Source organism: Hemicordylus capensis, chromosome 6 (genome assembly GCF_027244095.1).
Source record: "Hemicordylus capensis ecotype Gifberg chromosome 6, rHemCap1.1.pri, whole genome shotgun sequence".
NCBI classification, from domain to species: Eukaryota; Metazoa; Chordata; class Lepidosauria; order Squamata; family Cordylidae; genus Hemicordylus; species Hemicordylus capensis.
Window position 1 is genome coordinate 26,910,640 of NC_069662.1, and position 20,264 is coordinate 26,930,903.

A 20,264-nucleotide genomic window follows, 5' to 3' on the forward strand; every position below is an offset into this window, starting at 1 on the left:
AAAGAGAAAGTGAGAGAAAATGGGGTACACTCACTCATTCTCGAGCTTGACCCACGTTTTGTCCAGTTGTCCACTTCTGTGGTCTGGTCTCTGAGTCTACTCTTTCTTTTTCAATCTTCTTGACTACTTCTCCTTCTTCAGTCTTCAGATTTAGGGGGACTGGGGGGGCTGGGGCAAAAGCCTGGGAAATCTGGGGGGAGGGGTGGCTGGCCAGGTGGCCAGTGGCCACAGGGGCTGAGACTGGATGACAAGGCAGGCTGGCAGTGGCATGGCAAAAGGAAATGGCATTTCACGGCATGGCAAAGCAAAGCAAAGAGCTCTCTCTCTCTCTCTCTTTTCTCCCACAAGACAGAAAGGCAGAATGGTACTGCTGCCTCTTTAAATATGATTGAATGAATCCCTCCTTGAACTCGCCAACCCTTGCCTCTTCTTCACCCCTCCCCCTGTCCAAATACCTGACACATGTTTATAGTGTAATTCATGGGGGGGGGGTGTTCGTGTGTGTGTTCCCTTTTCCCCTTTTCCCCTTTCCCCCCTTTTTTTCCTTTCTGCTGCTGCTGCTCTTGTTGGTTGGTTTGTTTACACATGCAGTGGAATTTTTCTGGGTTTGGGCCAGTAAAATGGGAAGCCAAAGTTTTTCCTAGGTTAAACATTAATTCGAGAGCCAAATCTCCTTATTTATTTACATGGACCATTCATATGGCCAGCCTTTTCTGAATAGAAGTGGGCTAACCTGGGTACGAGGCTCTGCTTTTGGAGCCTCAAAACCCTCTCCTCCCAGTGCCTATATTGCTAGGCTACCCAGCTTTTCCACTCTGCCCTTAACCAGATAAGATAGAAACATCCACTCTCCTACCTTTATTTTTGGTCATGTGGGTGCCCTCAGCACCTTTTGCTGCTCCTGTGGCCAGTGACCATAGAGTTCTATGGCTTGTGAGGCTAGAGGGAGCAGCCGTCATTCATTGGTGTGCGTTGCTGCTCTGCTTCCTGTTCAACACATTCTGGGATAATGGAGAACTTCCTCCTCCTGATCCTAGCTCTGCTAATTGTTGGTGCACAAGTCATCTGGGTGCATGATTGGCAGAGGCAAATGGAGCTTCCAGTCATCTGGGGGAAGGTAGAAAGGTTCCTGCCTCCTTCCTACTCCCCTCTGTTTCGTGATGTGATTGGTCCTGTCATCTTTTCTGTGAACTTCCCATCGAACAGCAATTCTTGAAACATTGAAACTTCGTTTCATTATCAGCAATGCTTGAAATTCTTTTCTGGAAGCATTACTAGTGGGAAACACAGAAGTGTTCTGGTACACATGTTCTGCATGTTCAGAATCCCTCAGCTGAAGGTGATCATTTAATCAATACAAGTTCCTCGGGATCACAGCCATCAGACTAATTTAATCAGATATTCCTGTGTAAGAGCAGTTAATCTCTCCTTAGAATGAACCCAATCTACCACACAGAATGCATGCACCATTTAATTGTCCTATTTTTAGCCTCCTTTCCAGTAGGCTTATGATATCACTCGGCATTTCATATGTGTGTATGTGTGTGTGGTGTGTGCATGGCCCATCAACTTTGCAATGCCTGCACCAATATGAAATAAATTGGGTACACTGGTAGGGACACATAGGGACACCTCAATGGCATAGTTTGTGATGATGTCATCCATCCTGATTCAAAATGGCAGACATGTGAATGTTTGAGGTGTCCCTATGTGTCAAATTTGGTCCACATTTGATTTGGACCCAATTTGGTACAGTTGTAAGGACACATAGGGATACCTCAACTGCATAGTTCATGATGATATCACCCACCCCTGTTCAAGATGGCAGATTCATGAACATTTCAAATGCAAGTGGGCTTACTTTTGAACTGCTTAACTGTCGTAAATCTGTTAGCTTGGCTCACCCAACAGGATTTATGACCCCCTTCAGCACTCCCCCTGTGAGTTAGCAGAAAGCAGCAGCGAAGCTACACAAAGGAAAATAAAAGGCTCACAAAGAAAATAGTAAATGAATTAAGTCCCCCTGAACTAAACTAGGTACCCCCCCTCTAACAATAACTGAGTAATAAGTGAAAAGAAAACACAGAGCAAAGAATGAAAGAGCGAAGGACACCAGAAACAAGGAATTAATGGAACGAAGCAGGAAAGCATAAACAAGGGCAAACTGGAATTCGGAAAAGTCAGGAATTCAGAAGAACACATGGACTGCGGTCAGCGGCGTTGCTAACAGCATCTGAGCAATTAACAGACTGCTAAATATATATGGCTCAAGAGAACCAGCAGCCAATCAGGCTTCCCTGAGTCAGCACTTCTGCTTCCTCTCTTGTTATCTCCTGCGCCTGTGTGACTCCCACTGAGCCTGCCTCTTGAGATGTCTTCTCAAGACAGGTGAAATCCCAGGCACCTCCTCATCAGAAATCATGTCTGGTAGCTGTCCCGAATCCTCAGCTCCAGAGTCTGGTCTCCCTGCCAAATCCTGTTGCTGTGCCTCTGAGCCCTCACTAGTAGGCGAATCCTCCTGCTCTGACTCTTCTGAGTCAGAAGTCTGAGCTATGACACCAACCAATCTGGACCAAATTTAGTCCAGTTGTAGGGGAAATGAAATGAAAGTAGGCAGATTATTCTTTTTTATGTTTATTCATCTTTATGTTTATGATTCAGTGTGGCTGTATGCTGTTTGTCCAGCCATAGGATTATATATTTTTTCCTGAGTAACTAGGGATACACTAGCAAGCTCAAAGCGATTAAATGCTTGAATTCAAATACTGGCAAACATTGTTAGGTAGGTTTTGTATCAAGTGGGATGGCGAGTGCAGTTTGCATTCCAGAATATCAACAGGTTGCCATCACCAGTAAAGAAACAAAAGCAGCTCTTTCTATTTGATAGAGGCACAAACATTTGGCAGCTGTGCAATATCCTTCATAGCCTTCAGTTAGTTTCTGTGAAGATGCAGCAGAGCAGAGACTGGCTGACACTACACAGGAGTAAACTAGCCTAGTAACATGGCATGCATGCAAGTTACTCAAATGCAAAAATTATGCATGTGGTGTTGCAAAAGTGTAAGCCCATTATTCCTAATGGGCTTACTCTTCTGTAATGTCACATGCACAGTTTTTCACAATTGAATAGATTTGAATTTTTGTTTGATTCCCTTTAATATCCTTGTATATTCAGTAATTGTTAGAAGGCCTGTGTAAATTTTAAATAAAAATAAAATTTTACAAACAGGCAACTGGAGTGAACCCTTTCCTGGGGTGCTACCTTTGGCTGTTGCGACTCTGAAGCTTATTATATACTGGTCAGCTTCAGAGTGGGTTATTAACATGACCGTCAAGGAAGGTAAAAAGAACACAGGACATTTGATGCTCAAAAAAAGGGCTGACGTGATGCGCAGTGGTACGGCACTACTGCATAATGTGTCAGGGCTGTTGCAGACTGATAAGATGGCCCCAATGCTGCAGAGAACAAGTGAGAAGAGAAGGAGAAGAGAATGGTAGCCTCAAGTGTCTTCCCAGAGTTGCTTCAGATAAGTACATTCATTTCCTTCACATTTCCTTCTTCTGCTCTATTAAATCCAGAGTGCATGGGAGGAGAAGGAGCAGCAGCAGATAGCAGAAATGGGCAAAAGTGAGCAGAGCAGAGCAGAGAAGATTGGTGAGCACCCTAAGGCACTCTTTAGAGAGGATTTTAAACCAATTCCTTAAGGCTGGGTGTCCTTTTTGAGGCACTGGCAACTTCACCAACTTCAGAAGCCCAATTCCGACATTATGTTGTATGTCCATACAGGTGTCCATGCACATGTACATTTATTCTTGTGTGAATAACTGTACATATATTCATTTTAAAAGTGAATAGTGTGCCCCACCTCCAAACCCAGGTTATAAATAGGAAGTGTACTACTGTAAGTCCATGGAACATAATGTGTTACTAACTGTAAATGCATACATTGAACACAGATTGCACATGGACTGAACATAATGTGTGAATAGGGCTAAGTCCACGTGGCTTGGAGCTGGGGGAGGATGATTAAGCCCGGAACTTCCTTGACTACAGCAAAAGGTCACTGGGAGTAACAAGAACCAGACTGTCACTAAACTACTACTTGGAGGCAGAGCCACAGTGAGATTGCCCCACAAGGCTGAGTGACAGTTTTTACCATTCTGGTTCTCTTCCTACAATAGCTGGCTGCATTGTATTGTTCAATTTTTAGAAGAAAAGCATGAAGAGGTCACCCACAGGATTGCTTGTTTTTGTTTGGAGGCATGTAAAATAAGGTGTCTGCAAACTGGTTTTTAAATCTTTACTTATGTTATTGTATTGTGTTTTGCTGTAATGCTTATTTGGCCGTTGACCGTAAATAAATGAATCACTCTATTGAATCAGTACTGAGCAATTATAGAGCCCTCCCTGAGTCACCATGGGTCAAACTGAGGCTGAGCAGGGCTGCTCTTATTTCTTATTTATTCATTTTATTTTATTTATTGTTAAATTTGTATACCACCTTCCATTAAAACAATCCCAAGGTGGTTCACATAGAAAAATTAAAACAAGACTATAAAAATTACACAATTAAAATATTCCGCTAAAAAATGAAAAGAGAACTAAAAAGAGTTTTAAATGCATACATAAAATAACTATACATTTTATAACCATATAAAATAACCATAAGTTCATAAGAATTTATGTTCTTATGAACAAGTAAAACATTCAGAAGCATCTGACCCCACAGAAGTTGGAATTTGAGCCACCAGAACAAATCCAAAATGATTACAATATCTGCAACCATAATATGTCAGCTTGAGTAAGTCTGTTATCAATGCATCAGCTATCCATAGTATATCTCTGGTCTTTTTCCATTTCTCCTAGTGGGAAACAGCAAAAAAACTACAACAAAAAGGGTGGGTGGGTGGTTTAGATTGCCACAACCCTGATGATATTGAATGTGCAGGGTTGTGTTCATCTGAACCTGCCGACAGAGGATTGTGGTGGAGATAACCTTTCCCCCCAGTGTATAGCTGGCAGAACCACCTAATGGTGCAGAGGGAAAGTAACTAGGCTTGTGCATTTCGATTCGGCAACAATACATTTTGTATCCGAAAATGGCTATTTCAGATGTTTTGTATACCTACTGAAAATGAAAAATGCAATAACGAAGATTTTTGTATCTGAAGCAAAATAACCCTGCCTCAGAACCGAAAGTTTTGTTTTTTGGAAAACGTTTCATACCTCCGTTTTGTTATCGAGTGAAGTCTTTCTCCTCAGTCTCCATTTGAGTTTAGATGATGTCTGTTTGAATTTCCTGCCCTTCAGGCCTGCAGATTGGCAGGTGAAAGCAGGGCCAGATGCAGCAGGAGGTTTCTGAAGCAGCAGGGACAGGGAGCTTACTGGCGCCAGAGCTCCTTACTTTGTGCAGGCGGTGAGCATGGCCACTGCGGGGAAGCGAAGGAGGAGGTGGACAGCGGGGAAAGGAGGTGGCGGTGGCGGGCTCTGGCAGAGGAGGCGGGGGGTGAAAATGTTTTCTTTTACATCACGTACTTAATGGTATTTTGTCACAATATGCTTTGTTTTGGATTTTGTCTTTTCCATTTGTGAAAGCGAAATACAACTTGGATTATTCTCAAGCAATTCAGTTCATTTTGGCTCATCAGCTCCAGCATTCTGCAACAATTTATGTATCTATGCTACTTCCTGGCAAGCCTGAGTGGCTGGCACATATTCCACTTCTCCCGCAATCAAAATCACAGAAATATGGGGATAGTACCCCTCAATCCAAACCCCACTTTTAAAACGTGAGATGATCTGAAATTTTCTGTGGAGAATGAAGGTTAGGGCAAAATATTTCCATGTATAAGCACATAGCAGATACATCCTTCAGAATTGTGTTATGTTATTTGTTTTCTCTTTATGAGTTGTTCCCTTTTGTTCAGCTCAGGCAGCAAAATAGAAGCACAATAAAAATCTCTGGTACACCTACTGTACAAAAAGCCCCAAGGAAAGCAAATCTTCAGAACTCTTTTCTTCAAGGGAAGATGTATCTAGAAATGCAAACCTGGAATGCCACATTGAAGTTATGTTTGTTTTAATTGATGGTCCAGGGAAAATCTTTAATGGAGACAGAAACTGAAGAGCTCCTGGGAGGGAGAGGCCTTCCAAGTGCACACTCATACAGACTTCTGAATTGCATTATGTTTTGCAGTGCTTTCCCCATAGCTGTTCCCTTTTGTTCAGCTCTGGCCTCAACACAATAATGTAACATTTAGGGCAAAAGATGCAAACCAGCAAGCCAGCACTGGAGGCTAAGATAGAGAAGATCTCCACAGCCACTGTATATTTCCCCTTGGTGCTCAGATATGTTGGAAAAAAGGACAGCCAAACACTACAAAACACTACCATGCTGAAAGTGATGAGTTTGGCTTCATTGAAACTATCAGGTAACTTCCTGGCAAAAAATGCCACAGTGAAGCTCACACTGGCCAGCAAACCCATGAAGCCTAGAACACAATAAAACATAGTTGCTCTTTCATTACATTCCAGGACAATTTCTTTATTCATTGAATGCATATCAGCATCTGGGAAAGGAGGATAGAGGGTTAGCCACAGAGTACAGATGCCTGCTTGGATAAAAGAGCAGGAAAGAACAATGGAGATGGTCAGTTCCTTTCCCACCCATTTCCTCATACTGCTTCCTGGCTTGGTGGTCTTAAAAGCCAGAACCACTGTGATGCTTTTTGCCAACACACAAGAAACAGCCACAGAGAAGATGATGGCAAAAGCACTTTGTCGGAAGAGACACGTCACCTTCTCAGGATGTCCAATGAATAGCAGTGCAGAAAGGAAGCAGAGCAGGAGGGAGATGAGGAGAGCATAGCTGAGGTTCCGGTTGTTGGCTTTAACAATGGGAGTGTCATGATGCTTTTTAAATGTCCCCAGAACCAAAGTTGTGAACAAAGAAAAGGAAAGGGCCAAAAATGCTAAACAGGTTCCCAGAGGTTCTTCATACGATAGGAAGGTTATCTTCTTTGGAATACATGAATCCTTATCCACGCTTGGATAGTGATCATCTGGGCATATTAAGCAGTTATCTGTGTCTGAACAATAATATATGAGAGGAATGTGAAAGCAGAGAGGTCATTATCATTGATTATGTTATCAGCCATATATCCTCCAAAAACCTCTCTCTGGATCACTTTTATATCAGGCTTTATGAAGCAAACATTGACCATAGCCACAATAAATTGAAGTCCTTTTGGTCTTATGTTCCAAGCTTGAGGTGTGACTTTAAATAGACACTCCTGTTGCTGCATCACAAACTGCTTTGAAAACTTCATTAATTTTAGTGGGGTATAGATTAACTATGATGGGTTTTATTTATTTACTGACTGACATACCACACAAGGGAACATCAGCCCATTAACACATGCACACAATTTGTGCAAACTGCCCAAATGCAAAAATTGTGCAAATAATGTCACAGAAGAGTAAGCCAATTGGAAAGAATGTCATTTGCACAGTTTTTGTTTTTGTAGAGCTTGCACAACTTGCCTGTATGCAACATTACTTACTGGTGTGCCCTTCTGCTGTATGTCAGTCATAATCTTTAACCAACGTACATCCTGCTATATCTCAATTTTAACATGACTCAAAGCAGCTAACAATGGTTTTAAAAATACATATCTAATTCACAAAACACACTAAACAAACCAGAAGCAACAAGAGCAGCAGCAACATCCACAAAAATTTCGGCAACAAATCAGGGGTCTATACATCAATTCAACTAAGCCCAATGGCTTCATGATCCATCTGGCTCTTGACCTGATGCTTGCAAGGAAAGTAAATGGACAGAACATTCCATCAACTTTGTTCCACCACTGAAAAAGCCCTAAGAACATAAGAATAGCCCTGCTGGATCAGGCCCAAGGCCTATCTAGTCCAGCATCCATCAGATGCCTCTGGAAAGCCCACAGGTAAGAGCTGAGGGCATGCCCTCTCTCCTGCTGTTACTAGCCTGCAACTGGAGTAGCGGTATCTTGCCTACTATTGGTTTTGGAGTGACCATGTCAAAGTCCCAGCCAAAACCCTACTGAAATGTTGTGGCAGGTCTTCAAACAAGTTGTTCATTCGAGGAAGCCCACAAATATCAGAGAGTTGAAACAGTTTTGTATGGAAGAATGGGCCAACATTTCTCCAAGCCCATGTGAGAGGCTGCTCACCAGTTACAACTAACTCACCAGTTAGTTGCAGTTATTGCTGTTCAAGGAAGTGCCCCAAGTTACTAAATGCAGGGTTCACATACTTTTGCACACAAGGATTTTGCCGTTGACTTGCTCTGTTGATTGAATATTCCAAAAATACCATTTTTGGCTGAGTTACTTATTCATTTGGGGATGTTCTTCTCATGGTTTAGCTTAGGATCTAACCATGTTTTGAATAACAATTGTGCTAACATACATATAGACCATCCTAGGAGGTTCACAAACCTTTTCTCAGCACTGTTATGTCATATTACAATACTCCAGTCTTGGAATAACTGGAGCATGAATGACCATAACCATTGGTGGGTGGAAGATGCCTGCTGCACACGTACATCTGTAGTCTGCCCTCTGTTGAGATTTGTACATAGGAGAATGTTCTACACTATTTATCTTACCCTTCTGGCTTGAAATCTTCCCTTCTGGACATGGGATGCAATCAAAACAGCAAAATTCCTTTCCCTCCTGTTTTCTCCTGAAATAACCAGGGCAGCAGCTGTCTGTGCACACAGAAATGGGCAATGTCTAGTTTTTAAAGGGAAAAAGTGAATATTGCCATTAAAAATTATGTCTGGGAAATGCATTTGTCATTGAAGGGACTATGGTTGAGCAAATGAACCTGTTGTACAGAATAACTCTACTAAATTGGCAAATAGATGCCTTTTAAAGTAGTTTTGTATTTAGAATGGAGAGCAACAGTACCTATTCATCCTAGCACAACTCCCCTTTTTAGTGGCTGTGTGATAGAGTCTCCCTTGTGTTATTTTTAGATTATGAGATCCTTTGGCACAGGGAGTTGTCTTCCCATTCTGATGTGAACCAGTGTGCGGACGTTTTGAAATTGAAAAGTGGCGTATACTATTGGCAGACATCCAAACCCAGTTACTACTCAGTGCTACTCGGGAGTTACTCTAAAGGACCACTTAATATCAGTAGATTATTCAGGAGTAATGTCCACCAAATCCATTTAGACTAATCAATTTAGTCTGGATGTCAGCCACTATAAACAAATGAATAAAATAATAATGGTGTCCTTGATCATCTAAAACATGGGTGGCAAACTTGGCCCTCCAGCTGTTGTTGAACTACAACTTCCATCATCCCTAACCACAATTTATTGCAACTGGGGATGATGGGAATTGGACTTCAACAACAGTTGGAGAGCCAAATTCACTCACCCCAATCTAGAGCACATAGTAAGCCATGGACTGCTTTTGAATTTCTACACATGTTAAGTGCTGCACAAGTTCGATTACTATTGACGATTACACTTCATGTTTAGCTTCCATTATTTTCAATGGAAGTCATGCACAACATGTATCATGACAGAGTCAGCAGTATCTGTATTGCCCTCTTATGCAGCAATGTCACTACCTGTGTTACACTGCAGGATATGTAAACTAGTATCCTTCATAATAAAAACTAAAACCATGCTTGCTTGCTTTGCAATGGTCTTCTAATGCCAGCTCAAATTCAGATTATTATAAACTATGAATCTTGTTGTCTAATCCTTTTTGATAGGTTATCATCCAGTCCAAAAGATGTTATGGACTTTTATTTCTTGAGTTCAGGACATTGCACTTACATTTGTTAATTTTTATTCTAATTTTTGCTCATTTGTTTGGGTGATTCTGAATGTTTATCCTGCATTATCAAGTGTTTGCAATACTAAGGATTTTTTTTACACATACACTTAGAAAGTTGGCAACTTAAAAGGGCACAGCACTGTCCATTGAAATTCACACATCTGGAGCAAAACAAAGTATTCCTTCAAATTATAAGGAGTACTTGCAATTAGTCCCTACGTACCTGGTTAAAAGTGCTATGCCAGGTGATGGCTTCATCATGACTGATGAATACTTTCCCCTGAGAATCCAGCCTTCCAATTTGTACTCTTTTAAAGGATTGGTTTGGGAAAGTGACCCAGTTGAAAATCTCAAATCCAGCTAGTGCTTCCCCATTCTTGTCAAAAGAGATCTCATCCCCACCGCTGTTGTTAAATGAGACTCTTTTCAAAAAATGGTGTAGCTAGATTGGAAAAGAAACAAAAAAATTGAGAAGATCAGCATTGGATAACTTGAACTTATACTTTCAAGCTATTGGCTCTGTGTGCTGTTTAGTTCCACTGGCAATAACTCTCCAGGGTTTGATACAGAAGCTATTGTTGTTGTTGTTGTTGTTTGTTTATTAGATTTTTATACCTCCTCACCCAGATGGCTCTAGCGGTTCACAAATATTATCATCCTTTAACTTGAGATGTCTCGGATCAAAGAGATGATCTTCTGCATGCAACGTTTATGCTCTACTAGTGAATAATTGCTCATCCCAAGGCCCTAAGCTATGCTTCTTATGTATAAATTAAATATGTATTTTGCAACATACAAATGCAGACAATAAAACACCAAAATAAATATAGTCAAGTTCAATAAAAGAATAGAAGGAGTAGAAGGAGTGCTCACATAATCAATAAAACCAATGACAACATTAATAGAATTAGAGTCAGCAATATGCTGGAATGCCTGGCTAAATATACTCGTCTGACACCCAAAAGATGTTAAAGTTGGGATGGAACCATAGCTCAGTGGCAAAGCATCTGCTTTGCACATAGAAAGGCTCAGGTTCAGTCCCTAGCATCTCCAGATAGTACTGTGAAAGACTGCTGCCTGAAACCATGGAGATCCACTGCCAGTCAGGGTAAATAATACTCAGCTAGATGAACCAATGCCAAGCGACCTTCACAGGATGGCAATCTATACAGAGGACACCACAATGCTTTTGATGTGCAATGCTTTTGACTTTCTACATGATTCCTGAGGTTTTACCAAGGGTAGTCATTATGTAGGTGGGTTGGCTTCTGAGGCAAGTGTGGAGTGGGGTGCACAATTTGCAGGGAGTGGAAAGGGCCAGGAAGAAGGTTAACACTTCTATGGCCAAGCAAGTGGTTGTGATGGGTGGAAAGTTCATTTCGCAGCTGGGGATCCTGCACTCCTTGCCCAGCCTTTATCGGGCTGGTGGTGTTCACCTGTCTGAGGAGGGATGCAACATCTATTTGGCCAACCTGCAGAGGGGCCTTCTTGAAGCATTGGAAGGTGGTGGGATAGGAAGGCCAAGCTAGGTTGACCTCCATTTTTGGCAGGTACAGTGCGGGCTGGGTGGAGGTTTAGAAGGGTTTGAGTTTGGTGAGCACCCTTAGGCAGTTAGTAAGGGGTTGACTGGTCAATCTCTCCTCAAAGGCTATGCAGCTCGGGGAACTTGATTCACCACAATATCTCCTTCAGTGCTTCACAAACCTAAAAGGCTGTGCGGCTTAAGGGGAGTGAAGCCCTAGAAGTGCCCTGACCCTCTAGGTTGACAAAGATAGAGATAAAGCCGGTTACACTGCTTCTATCCTTGAGTCAAGGTGTGTCACCCATGCCAGGTTCGGGTAAGGACTCTCAAGTCTGAACCTGGCTTGTGGTAGGCCTGCACTGTTGTGGGGGATGAGTTTACATCAATCTTAATTCACCAACTTGACTATCAATAAATTCATAGCCCTTTTACCCAAGTTATTGTGTTCTATGTCTTACTTGCAGTAGTGGGTGTGGGAACAATGCCTCATCCAGCAGCCTCATGCTGGGGGATGGGTCTTTGTCCCACCCCCTCACCAGACCTCTGCATGTTCGCCCTGATTGGGCAGGGCTTTTTGGAGGCAAGGCCAGTTGGCCCTTTGCTTCTGCTTCGCCTCCCCTCTTCAGTTTGTCTCTGCCTTGCTTTCCCTCCCTCCCATCCCTAGGAATAGAGTGGGCTATGCTGGCCATCCTTTTAGGGACCGAGTAGGAATTTTTGTCCCTTGATTGATTGGCTCTTGTCAAGGGTCTTACAAGACCTACTCTGTCTACTTTTGCCTACTCTGTTCTGTTTATTCTAGTCTTAGATAGTTAGGTCACAACTGGGCAAGTACAGTGCAGGTTGGGTGGAGGTTTAAAAGGATTTGATTTCGGAGAACACCCTTGGGCAGTTAGTAAGGGGTTGACTGGTCAATCTCTCCTCAAAGGCTATGTAGCTCGGGGAACTTGATTCACCACAATATCTCCTTCAGGGCTTCATAAACATAAAAGGCTGTGCGGCTTAAGGGGAGTGAAGCCCTAGAAGTGCCCTGACCCTCTAGGTTGACAATGATAGAGATAAAGCCGGTTACACTGCTTCTATCCTTGAGTCAGGGTGTGTCGCCCATGCTAGGCTCAGGTAAGGACTCTCAAGTCTTATCCTGGCCTGTGATAGGCCTGTGTTGTTGGTGAGGTGGGGGTGGAGTTGTTACCACTCTCAGTTCACCAATTTGACTATTAATAAAGTTTGTGGCCCTTTTACCCAAGCTATTGTGTTCTGTGTCTTAATTGTGGCAGTGGGTGTAGGGACAATAATTTACTGCATGCAGAGATCAGGCACTCTGCCTTTTTGCCTCCAGAGACTATTACCTGCCATGACAGTTCCTGAAGATTCACTCTCCTTGTATTGACCATTTCTCTGTCTTTGAGTCTGGATGAGAACAGGGCATGTAAAGAATAGGCCACAGCATAGACAGCTTTGTAAATATTGTAGCTGTGCCCAGTCATACTCATCTCAAAGAAAAAGCCAGGAAGGCTTTCCAGCTTCTCAACTCCTGTACAGATGTTCTCAGCTTCTATATTATCCGATGGATTTGGAAATACACAGGTGAAAGCCTGTTCCCAGAAGTTCCTGATAAAGCCATCTTCTTTGGCCAAGAGATGGTTCCTAGTCTGCAGAAAATTTTGGTATCCCAATAGTTCAGTGGAATGAGTGCTGATGGACAAAGCACCATGCAAGTCTTGTATATCCCAACTCCTTTGATACATCAACGATGTGAACTCCATCTGGGTTTTAATAATCCACACTTTCCCCTTAGGCTCCATTGTCACCCATTCCATTTGGGGCAGATAGAGCAACCATCTCAGCAATAGTATAGCCTCTTCATAGATTATCACTACATTGGCATGACTCTTCATAAAAACCTTGTATGTTTCCACCAACCATGCTTGATTCTCAAAAACTTGATTCATGTGAAATGTATCAGTTCTTCTTAAGAAGGCAAGACAGATGCCACTTGGGGAAAACAGTACGTGGATAGTCTGCACAAACCTTTCTCCGTTTTCATTATTTCTGGCAAGAACACCCACCCATGTCCACCGAAAATACAAAAGTAACTGAATAATCCCCTTATACACATACATTTCATTGGGGACCATCTGGTAGAAGAGAATTGATTCGGTTTTATCATTCATCACTGGAGCAGGGCCATAAGTAAACTATGGAAAGATAAGGTGGAGGTAGATGGGAATAAGAGAGATTAATAAAATTTCAAAGTGAACTATGAAACAGGTGTGTGTTTACTGATACAGGTGCCCCTCATTTTCCATGGTCCTGGCACCTGCAGTTTCACACACCCATGGTTGGGCAATGGAGACCCAGCTTCATTATTCGTGGGTACAAATATATAAGAAAATTGCCTATCCACTGTTCCTAGGTGGCCTCCAATGTCATTTCTGGCCACCATTTTCTTAAATAGACATCTTGTCTTTTTAAACCCAGCCACCCCCATGATTTTCGGCAGAAAATCATCAGAATTGGGTGTTCAGGGGGCATTGCTGGACAGCTGAAGACCTGGAAAGTATGGCACGGTATGTTATTTCACTTATTTCTGCCTTCTCTCTGCCCCTTTTTGTCCCCCAGGAACCTAAGCCCCCTAATACCCATTACCTCAAGTTTTCATTATCTATGGAAATTGGCAGGAACAGAATCCCTGTGGATAACATAGGAACGTAGGAAGCTGCCATATACTGAGTCAGACCATTGGTCTATCTAGCTCAGTATTGTCTTCACAGACTGGCAGCAGCTTCTCCAAGGTTGCAGGCAGTAGGGATGTGCGAAACGTTTCGGGTACAAAACGATCTGTACCCGAAACAGCCAATTTCGGGTGATTCAGATCCGAACCAAATCACCCTTCTAGCCCTCCGAAATTTTTTGGAGCCGAAATATCTGTTGTTTCAGCCCCCCATTTTGTGGCCAATAGATGCCTTCTTCTTCCCCCTCCATTTTGAGCAATGACGTCTATTTGAATTTCCCGCCTTTTTGCCTCCCATTGACTTCAAAAGGTCAAAAAGGTCTGATGTGACATCTACTTGAATTTCGGGTCCCAGGGGCAAAATAGTGGGGTGGGGTGGTAGTGCCTAATGGGTGGAGGCTACCACCCCAATTGCAGAGGGATTGGGCAGAGGGCTGATTTTTGGTGAATATTTGAAATTTTAGTGTCTTTGTGGCATATTTGGGGCATAATGTGGGATCAGGGGCAGAAGAGTGGGGTGGGGTGATAGCACCTAATGGGTGGAGTTTACCATCCCAATTGCAGAGGGATTGGGCAACGGGCTTCTTTTTGGTGAATTGTTAAATTTTTGGGGTCTTCAAGGTTTTTGCTAATAAGGTGTAATGGAGGTTTCAGCAGCCCCATAACTGCACTTGGGGGGTGCTGGAGTGGCCCAGAGAGAGTGGTGGTGTAGAGCACATAGGGTGCCAACCACCCCCATGGGTTGCTAACCCACAGCGTACAGGCTGTTGTTTCTGAGGTGTTCTGAGTGTGGATTCTATTATAGCAAATGAGATTTTCAATGAGACACCATGAATCCACTCTCATTTGCTATCATAGAAATCTACACTCAGAACACCTAGGAAACAACAGAACCCTGTACCCCATGGTTTAGAAACCCATGGGGGTGGTTGGCACCCTATGTGCACTACACCACCACTCACTCTGGGCCACCCCAGCACCCCCCAAGTGCACTTATGGGGCTGCTGAAAGCTCCATTATACCTTTTGAGGAAAAACCTTAAAGACGCGTAAACTTCAACAATTCACCAAAAATCAGCCCTCTGACCAAATCCTTTGAAAAAATTCAGGTAGCTTCCTTGCCCCTACCTGGCACTACCACCAGCCCCACACTGCTCTAGGCCACCCCTTTCCCCCCGATGTGAAGTGATACACCCTCCATTATACCTAATGGGGGGAAACCTTAAAGACACTTAAACTTCAACAATTCACCAAAAATCAGCCCTCTGCCCAATCACTCTGCAATTGGGGTGGTAGCCTCAACCCATTAGGCACTACCACCCCACCCCACTCTTTTGGCCCAGATCCCACGTTATGCCCCCAAACTGCCCCAAAGACACTAAAACTTCAAAAATTCACCAAAAATCAGCCCTTTGGCCAATCCCTCTGCAATTTGGGTGGTAGCTTCCACCCATTAGGTACCACCACCCCACCCCACTCTTTTGTCCCCAGGACCCATTTTTAAATCAGGTCCAAATCTAATCAGGGGTGATACGGAAGGGCCAGATTCAGATACAGAATGAATCGGGGGTGTTTCGATTCGGATCCGAATTGAAACACCAAAAATCTGAATTGCACACCCCTAGCAGGCATGAATCTCTCTCAGCCCTATCTTGGAGAAGCCAGGGAGTGAACTTGAAACCTTCTGCTCTTTCCAGAGCAGCTCCATCCCCTGAGGGGAATATCTTACAGTGCTCACACTTCTAGTCTCCCTTTCATATGCAACCAGGGCAGACCCTGCTTAGCTTAAGGGGACAAGTCATGCTTGCTACCACAAGACCAGCTCTCCTTTCCAAGGGCCACCTGTAGTAAGAAGTTACGCCATCCTAAGTAATGGAGCACTTGCATAATGAGCAAAGTTGTGCTAATGCAAGGATATTGCATAGTTGTGCTTAAAAAGCCCACAGAGATTTGTACAGTTGTGCAAAGGCTCAATTTCAAACAAATGAGACATGCTGCAGTTGTGCAGTGTTATGCAGATGCAAGCCTGCATGTGGTAGCACACTCATCTGGAATGCAAGCTTCAAACATAGCACAAATATATAGATAATGCAACAGCTTTGAACTAGTGCACCTTCCTTCAGCAATCGCTTTGTTAGCGCAAATGATGTCTAGGGGCTTTAGGAGCATTTAAAAAGAGTGCAGGACTCCCCTTCCATTTGTTCTCCCAGAGTTAGGCCACCTTCAGACGTAATGCAGAACCATGGGCCCAATGGAGCTGCTGTTCCGCGCCCTCCTCCTCCCACTCTCCCATCCAAATTTGGATGAAATGGAAAGCTCCGTCTCTGCAGTCTTGCTGACTGCAGATAGGAGGGGGAATGGACTGTGCTTCATGTATGACAGCCCACACAGCCAATAGCAGCTAGAGCAAGGGAGGAGCTTTCTCCCTCAACTCCAGTTGCAGGAGGAGGAAACTGCAGTAACCGTGTTCAGATGTAATGCTGGCACTGCATAACTGGAGATCCAGGCAGTGGACCTCACTAGAAAATGAAGGTACAAATCTCAGGAAAGATATGGATGACTTATTCTAAACCTCAGAAATCCTACCTGAGGTATTTTGTAGATGCTGAGGATGGTTGATATATGGAGGGAGATTTCAGGAGAAAGGTCTCCAATGACTGATATTAGGTTGTTCTTGCCACACTTGTAGTTGGGTGTGAATCTGTTATGTGTCGAGATAAGTTTCATTGCAGCACGGTAGCTGTCTTTTGGACTGAAGTAGCTGTCATAGATGTGGAAGCCCAAGGTGGCATTGGGTAAGACTTGATGGTTTTCGTTTATCTCCTTTACAGCAAATGCCAAGGCCAGGATATGCTGGTAGTGCTTAGTTACTATCCTGCAAGAAATGTGTATGCTGTATCACAGGGTGATTCAGTGCCATTGAATTGTAACCCAGCAAGACCATCTGACTTGGAAAGTGAACCTCACAACACCATTTCTGTTAAATATATATTTAGAATAGGAATGTAGTAAAATGCAGGTTATGTCTGTTTTCTGTCCACACATTTGCCCATGAAAGTAAACCTAGACTAGGTAGAATCCTGTGTGCGCAAGGACTGGTTTGATTTTCCAGAACTATTTTGCCAAATAGTGATAAAAATGTCGTTTCTAAGGTCTATGTAGTATAGCACCCTGTTTCACACAGTGGCCCACCAGATGTCTTGGGAAGCTGCACAAACAGGAGATTATCATGAGATGTGGTGATGGCTACTAGCTTGATTGGCTTTAAAAGGGTGTTAGAGAAATTCTCGGAAGACAGGTCTATCGGTGGCTACTAGTCTGGTGGCTATAGGCCACTTCCAGCCTCAGAGGCAAGATGCCTGTAAATACCAGTTGCAGGGGAGCAACAGCAAGAGAGAGGGCATGCCCTCACCTCTTGCCTGTGGGCTTCTCAGAGGCATCTGGTGGTCCACTGTGAGAGACAGGATGCTGGACTGGATGGGCCTTGGGCCTGATCCAGCAGGGTTGTTGAGAAGAAGGCTGAAGGGTGGAACTAATGCAGTTCAATCCCCATGTTGGGACTGATACTACCTGTAGAAGCAAAGATTTCACTAATAATTGCCACTGATGAAGACACCCTCATCGAAATGCATTTGACAACACCATGAGATTGACTAGAAAATAGTAGAACCAAGATTTGACATTTTATTTCTCACTCACAATGCGGCATTGACATTTATTTGGGAACATCTAACAACACTTCTCCCATTCATGGAGGACATGATATTTTGGACATGAATTATTGGATTTCATCTTTTCAGCTGGATACATAAAGAGGCAATTCTCATGACCACCAAAAAGTGGGCTGATGGAGCCTAGCCCACTTTTTGGCGGTTGTTTGCTGCAATGGGAGCCATGCGGTTCCCGGCAGCAAACCCCGCTAATTCCCCCTCCCCTTAGTCCATGTTAGTGGAGTGAGCGCTCAGCTAACCTGGATTTTTTGTTGTTGTGTGTTGCTGTGGCACAGCTCAGCAAGCAGCCTCCCAGGCTTGAGAGTCTCTCCAGGATGCCCCACGTGAGCTCGTGCGGGGCATCCTGGAACTTCTGGGGGCCGTGTGCCCCCCTAGCCCCACAGCCCCTGCCGGCTCCGTAACAGAGCTGGCAGTTGTGTGGACAGCCGATCCAGCTGTCCAGGGCTTCCTGCCTGCTTGTCTGCAGGCTAAGCCTGCTCTCCCCACAAACACCAGTGAGACTCGCCTCAGAGACTATTTTAATCTACTTTATTATAGTATATACCGTGTTCCCCAGAAAATAAGACAGTGTCTTATATTCATTTTAGCCCCCCAAAAATGCACTAGGGCAATTAGCGGTACATCAGAAATTACTGCTAGGTCTTACTTTCGGGGTAGGTCTTACTTTCGGGGAAACAGGGTAGATATATTGATTTGGATGTATTATATATAACACAGTCTGGATAATTTTTAACCATTCAGTTTTATTATGATAATATTAAAATACTAGCATATATAATTTGGATTCTTTTTCGGTGTCAGGAGATGAAGGCATGACCCCTCTCCTGCCTCTGCTCTTCTGCAAGTAGTATTCAGGACTAGTAGCCATTGATAGACTTGTCCTCCATGGATTTGTCTAAGCCACATTTAAAGCTATCCAAGCTGGTGGCCATCACCATATCCCATGGCAGAGAATTCCATAAATAAGTATGCACAATGTGAAAAAGTATTTCCTTTTATCTGTCCTTTTATCTGTCCTGGCAACCAGTTTCATAGGATGACCCTGGTTCTAGTGATGTGAGGGAATGAGAAGAAATTCTCCCTATCCATTTTCTCCAAACCACGCATAATGTTATCTACCTCTATCACGTCTCCTCTTAGTTGTCTTTTTTCTTCCATTTCTGCAGTTGCTCTCCCCCTGATAAATATAAGAGAACCACCACTTTAAAAGGTGCTTCTCTGCCCAATTAGCAAGGATCAGCAACAGTTAGCTTTATAACTCTTCTTTGGGTTCTGCATTGCCCCCTCCCCCATAACTCCCAAGTGGTTCCTGGTTGCTATGAATTCAAATGGCCTGGGCTCCAGTATAATACTGCTGCCATGTGGGCACCTCCAAATAAGAGAGTCCAGCTAATTCCAGAACTAGCATACCTGATCAAATTATCTTGTTAGATAAATGCTATGGGGGGGGGGGGGGAGTCCTTACATGGTATCATGGATCACTGACTGATGTGGGTGCTGACTGAAGGTAATTTCTCCAACGAACATGAAGATCTGAGAAGTAATTCCCCCAATTATGGGGCTGCCTGGTTGAAAATATTTTTGAAGAAAAGTGAGATGCTTGCTCCAACTGCACTTCACTCTATTAGTCCAGCAGCCCATATGAGGTAGCAGCAGTAGCATCATCAGAAGTGATAGCAGCATCTTAAACATGAAAGTTGCCTGATGAGAAACGTTTTCTAATTTCCAGATTTTCCATAGAGTCTCCAAGACCACACTACCCTGTTTTGAATGGCCATTCACTCTACTCATATGCTGAACTGCAAACTTAAGCCTAAAGTAGCAGAAATCAATCCTATGGGAACTTGACTGTCCCTACTTCCAAGTACCCCATCTGCATTGTACAAGGAGTATTTATATTGTTAATTATACTCTTGGATTTAGTTTGCTACTGGTTCCTGATTCGCCATGGTGCTTTAGGAAAAAAAGCAGTAATCACTGTCATCCTAATAATTATAGGGGGGAGACCGTCACCTGTCCTCACTATGATCTCTTGGTGGCATTGCTAAAGAAAGCATGTTTGTCACTGCTAAACTAGGCATTTGCACAAAACCAGTTTACCCAGTTCAGTTCGAATCCAAACTGGATTCGAAACAGAACAAGCAAGTTCAATTTTGGCACCCCTCAAATTGGGCCTGGTCCGGTTCGAATTAGAACTGGTTCGGGCCTGGTTCAAGGGTAGCGGTGGGAGTTACAATTGTTCTTTAAAAGTAATGACTTACCTCCACCAAGGGCTGCAGTGGCCTTGGAGAGTGTTGTTGAGGCCATGGAGGGGTCTCAGTTGGTTCCCCTCCCCTCACTGGCTTCCCCCAAGTCTCCCTATGCTGGTTCAGCCCATTTTGGGGCTGTGTCAGCCCTCTGTGTGTGGTGACCATTTTTGGGGCTGTTGCGCATGTGTGTGGGCCA

The 20,264-nt window shown here is 43.6% G+C and overlaps 1 protein-coding gene across 1 annotated transcript; it reads right to left on the bottom strand.

The window, feature by feature from the left end:
- Positions 1-6,184: 6,184 nt before the first annotated feature.
- Positions 6,185-20,126, bottom strand: LOC128331012 (vomeronasal type-2 receptor 26-like). Its single transcript, XM_053264378.1, has 7 exons — positions 20,081-20,126; positions 19,285-19,384; positions 16,675-16,963; positions 12,705-13,553; positions 10,060-10,278; positions 8,649-8,775; positions 6,185-7,089 (listed from the first exon to the last, which is right to left on the bottom strand). Exons 1-7 carry the CDS (start codon positions 20,124-20,126, stop codon positions 6,185-6,187), a joined length of 2,535 nt encoding a protein of 844 aa, XP_053120353.1.
- Between the last annotated feature and the right edge of the window lie 138 nt (positions 20,127-20,264).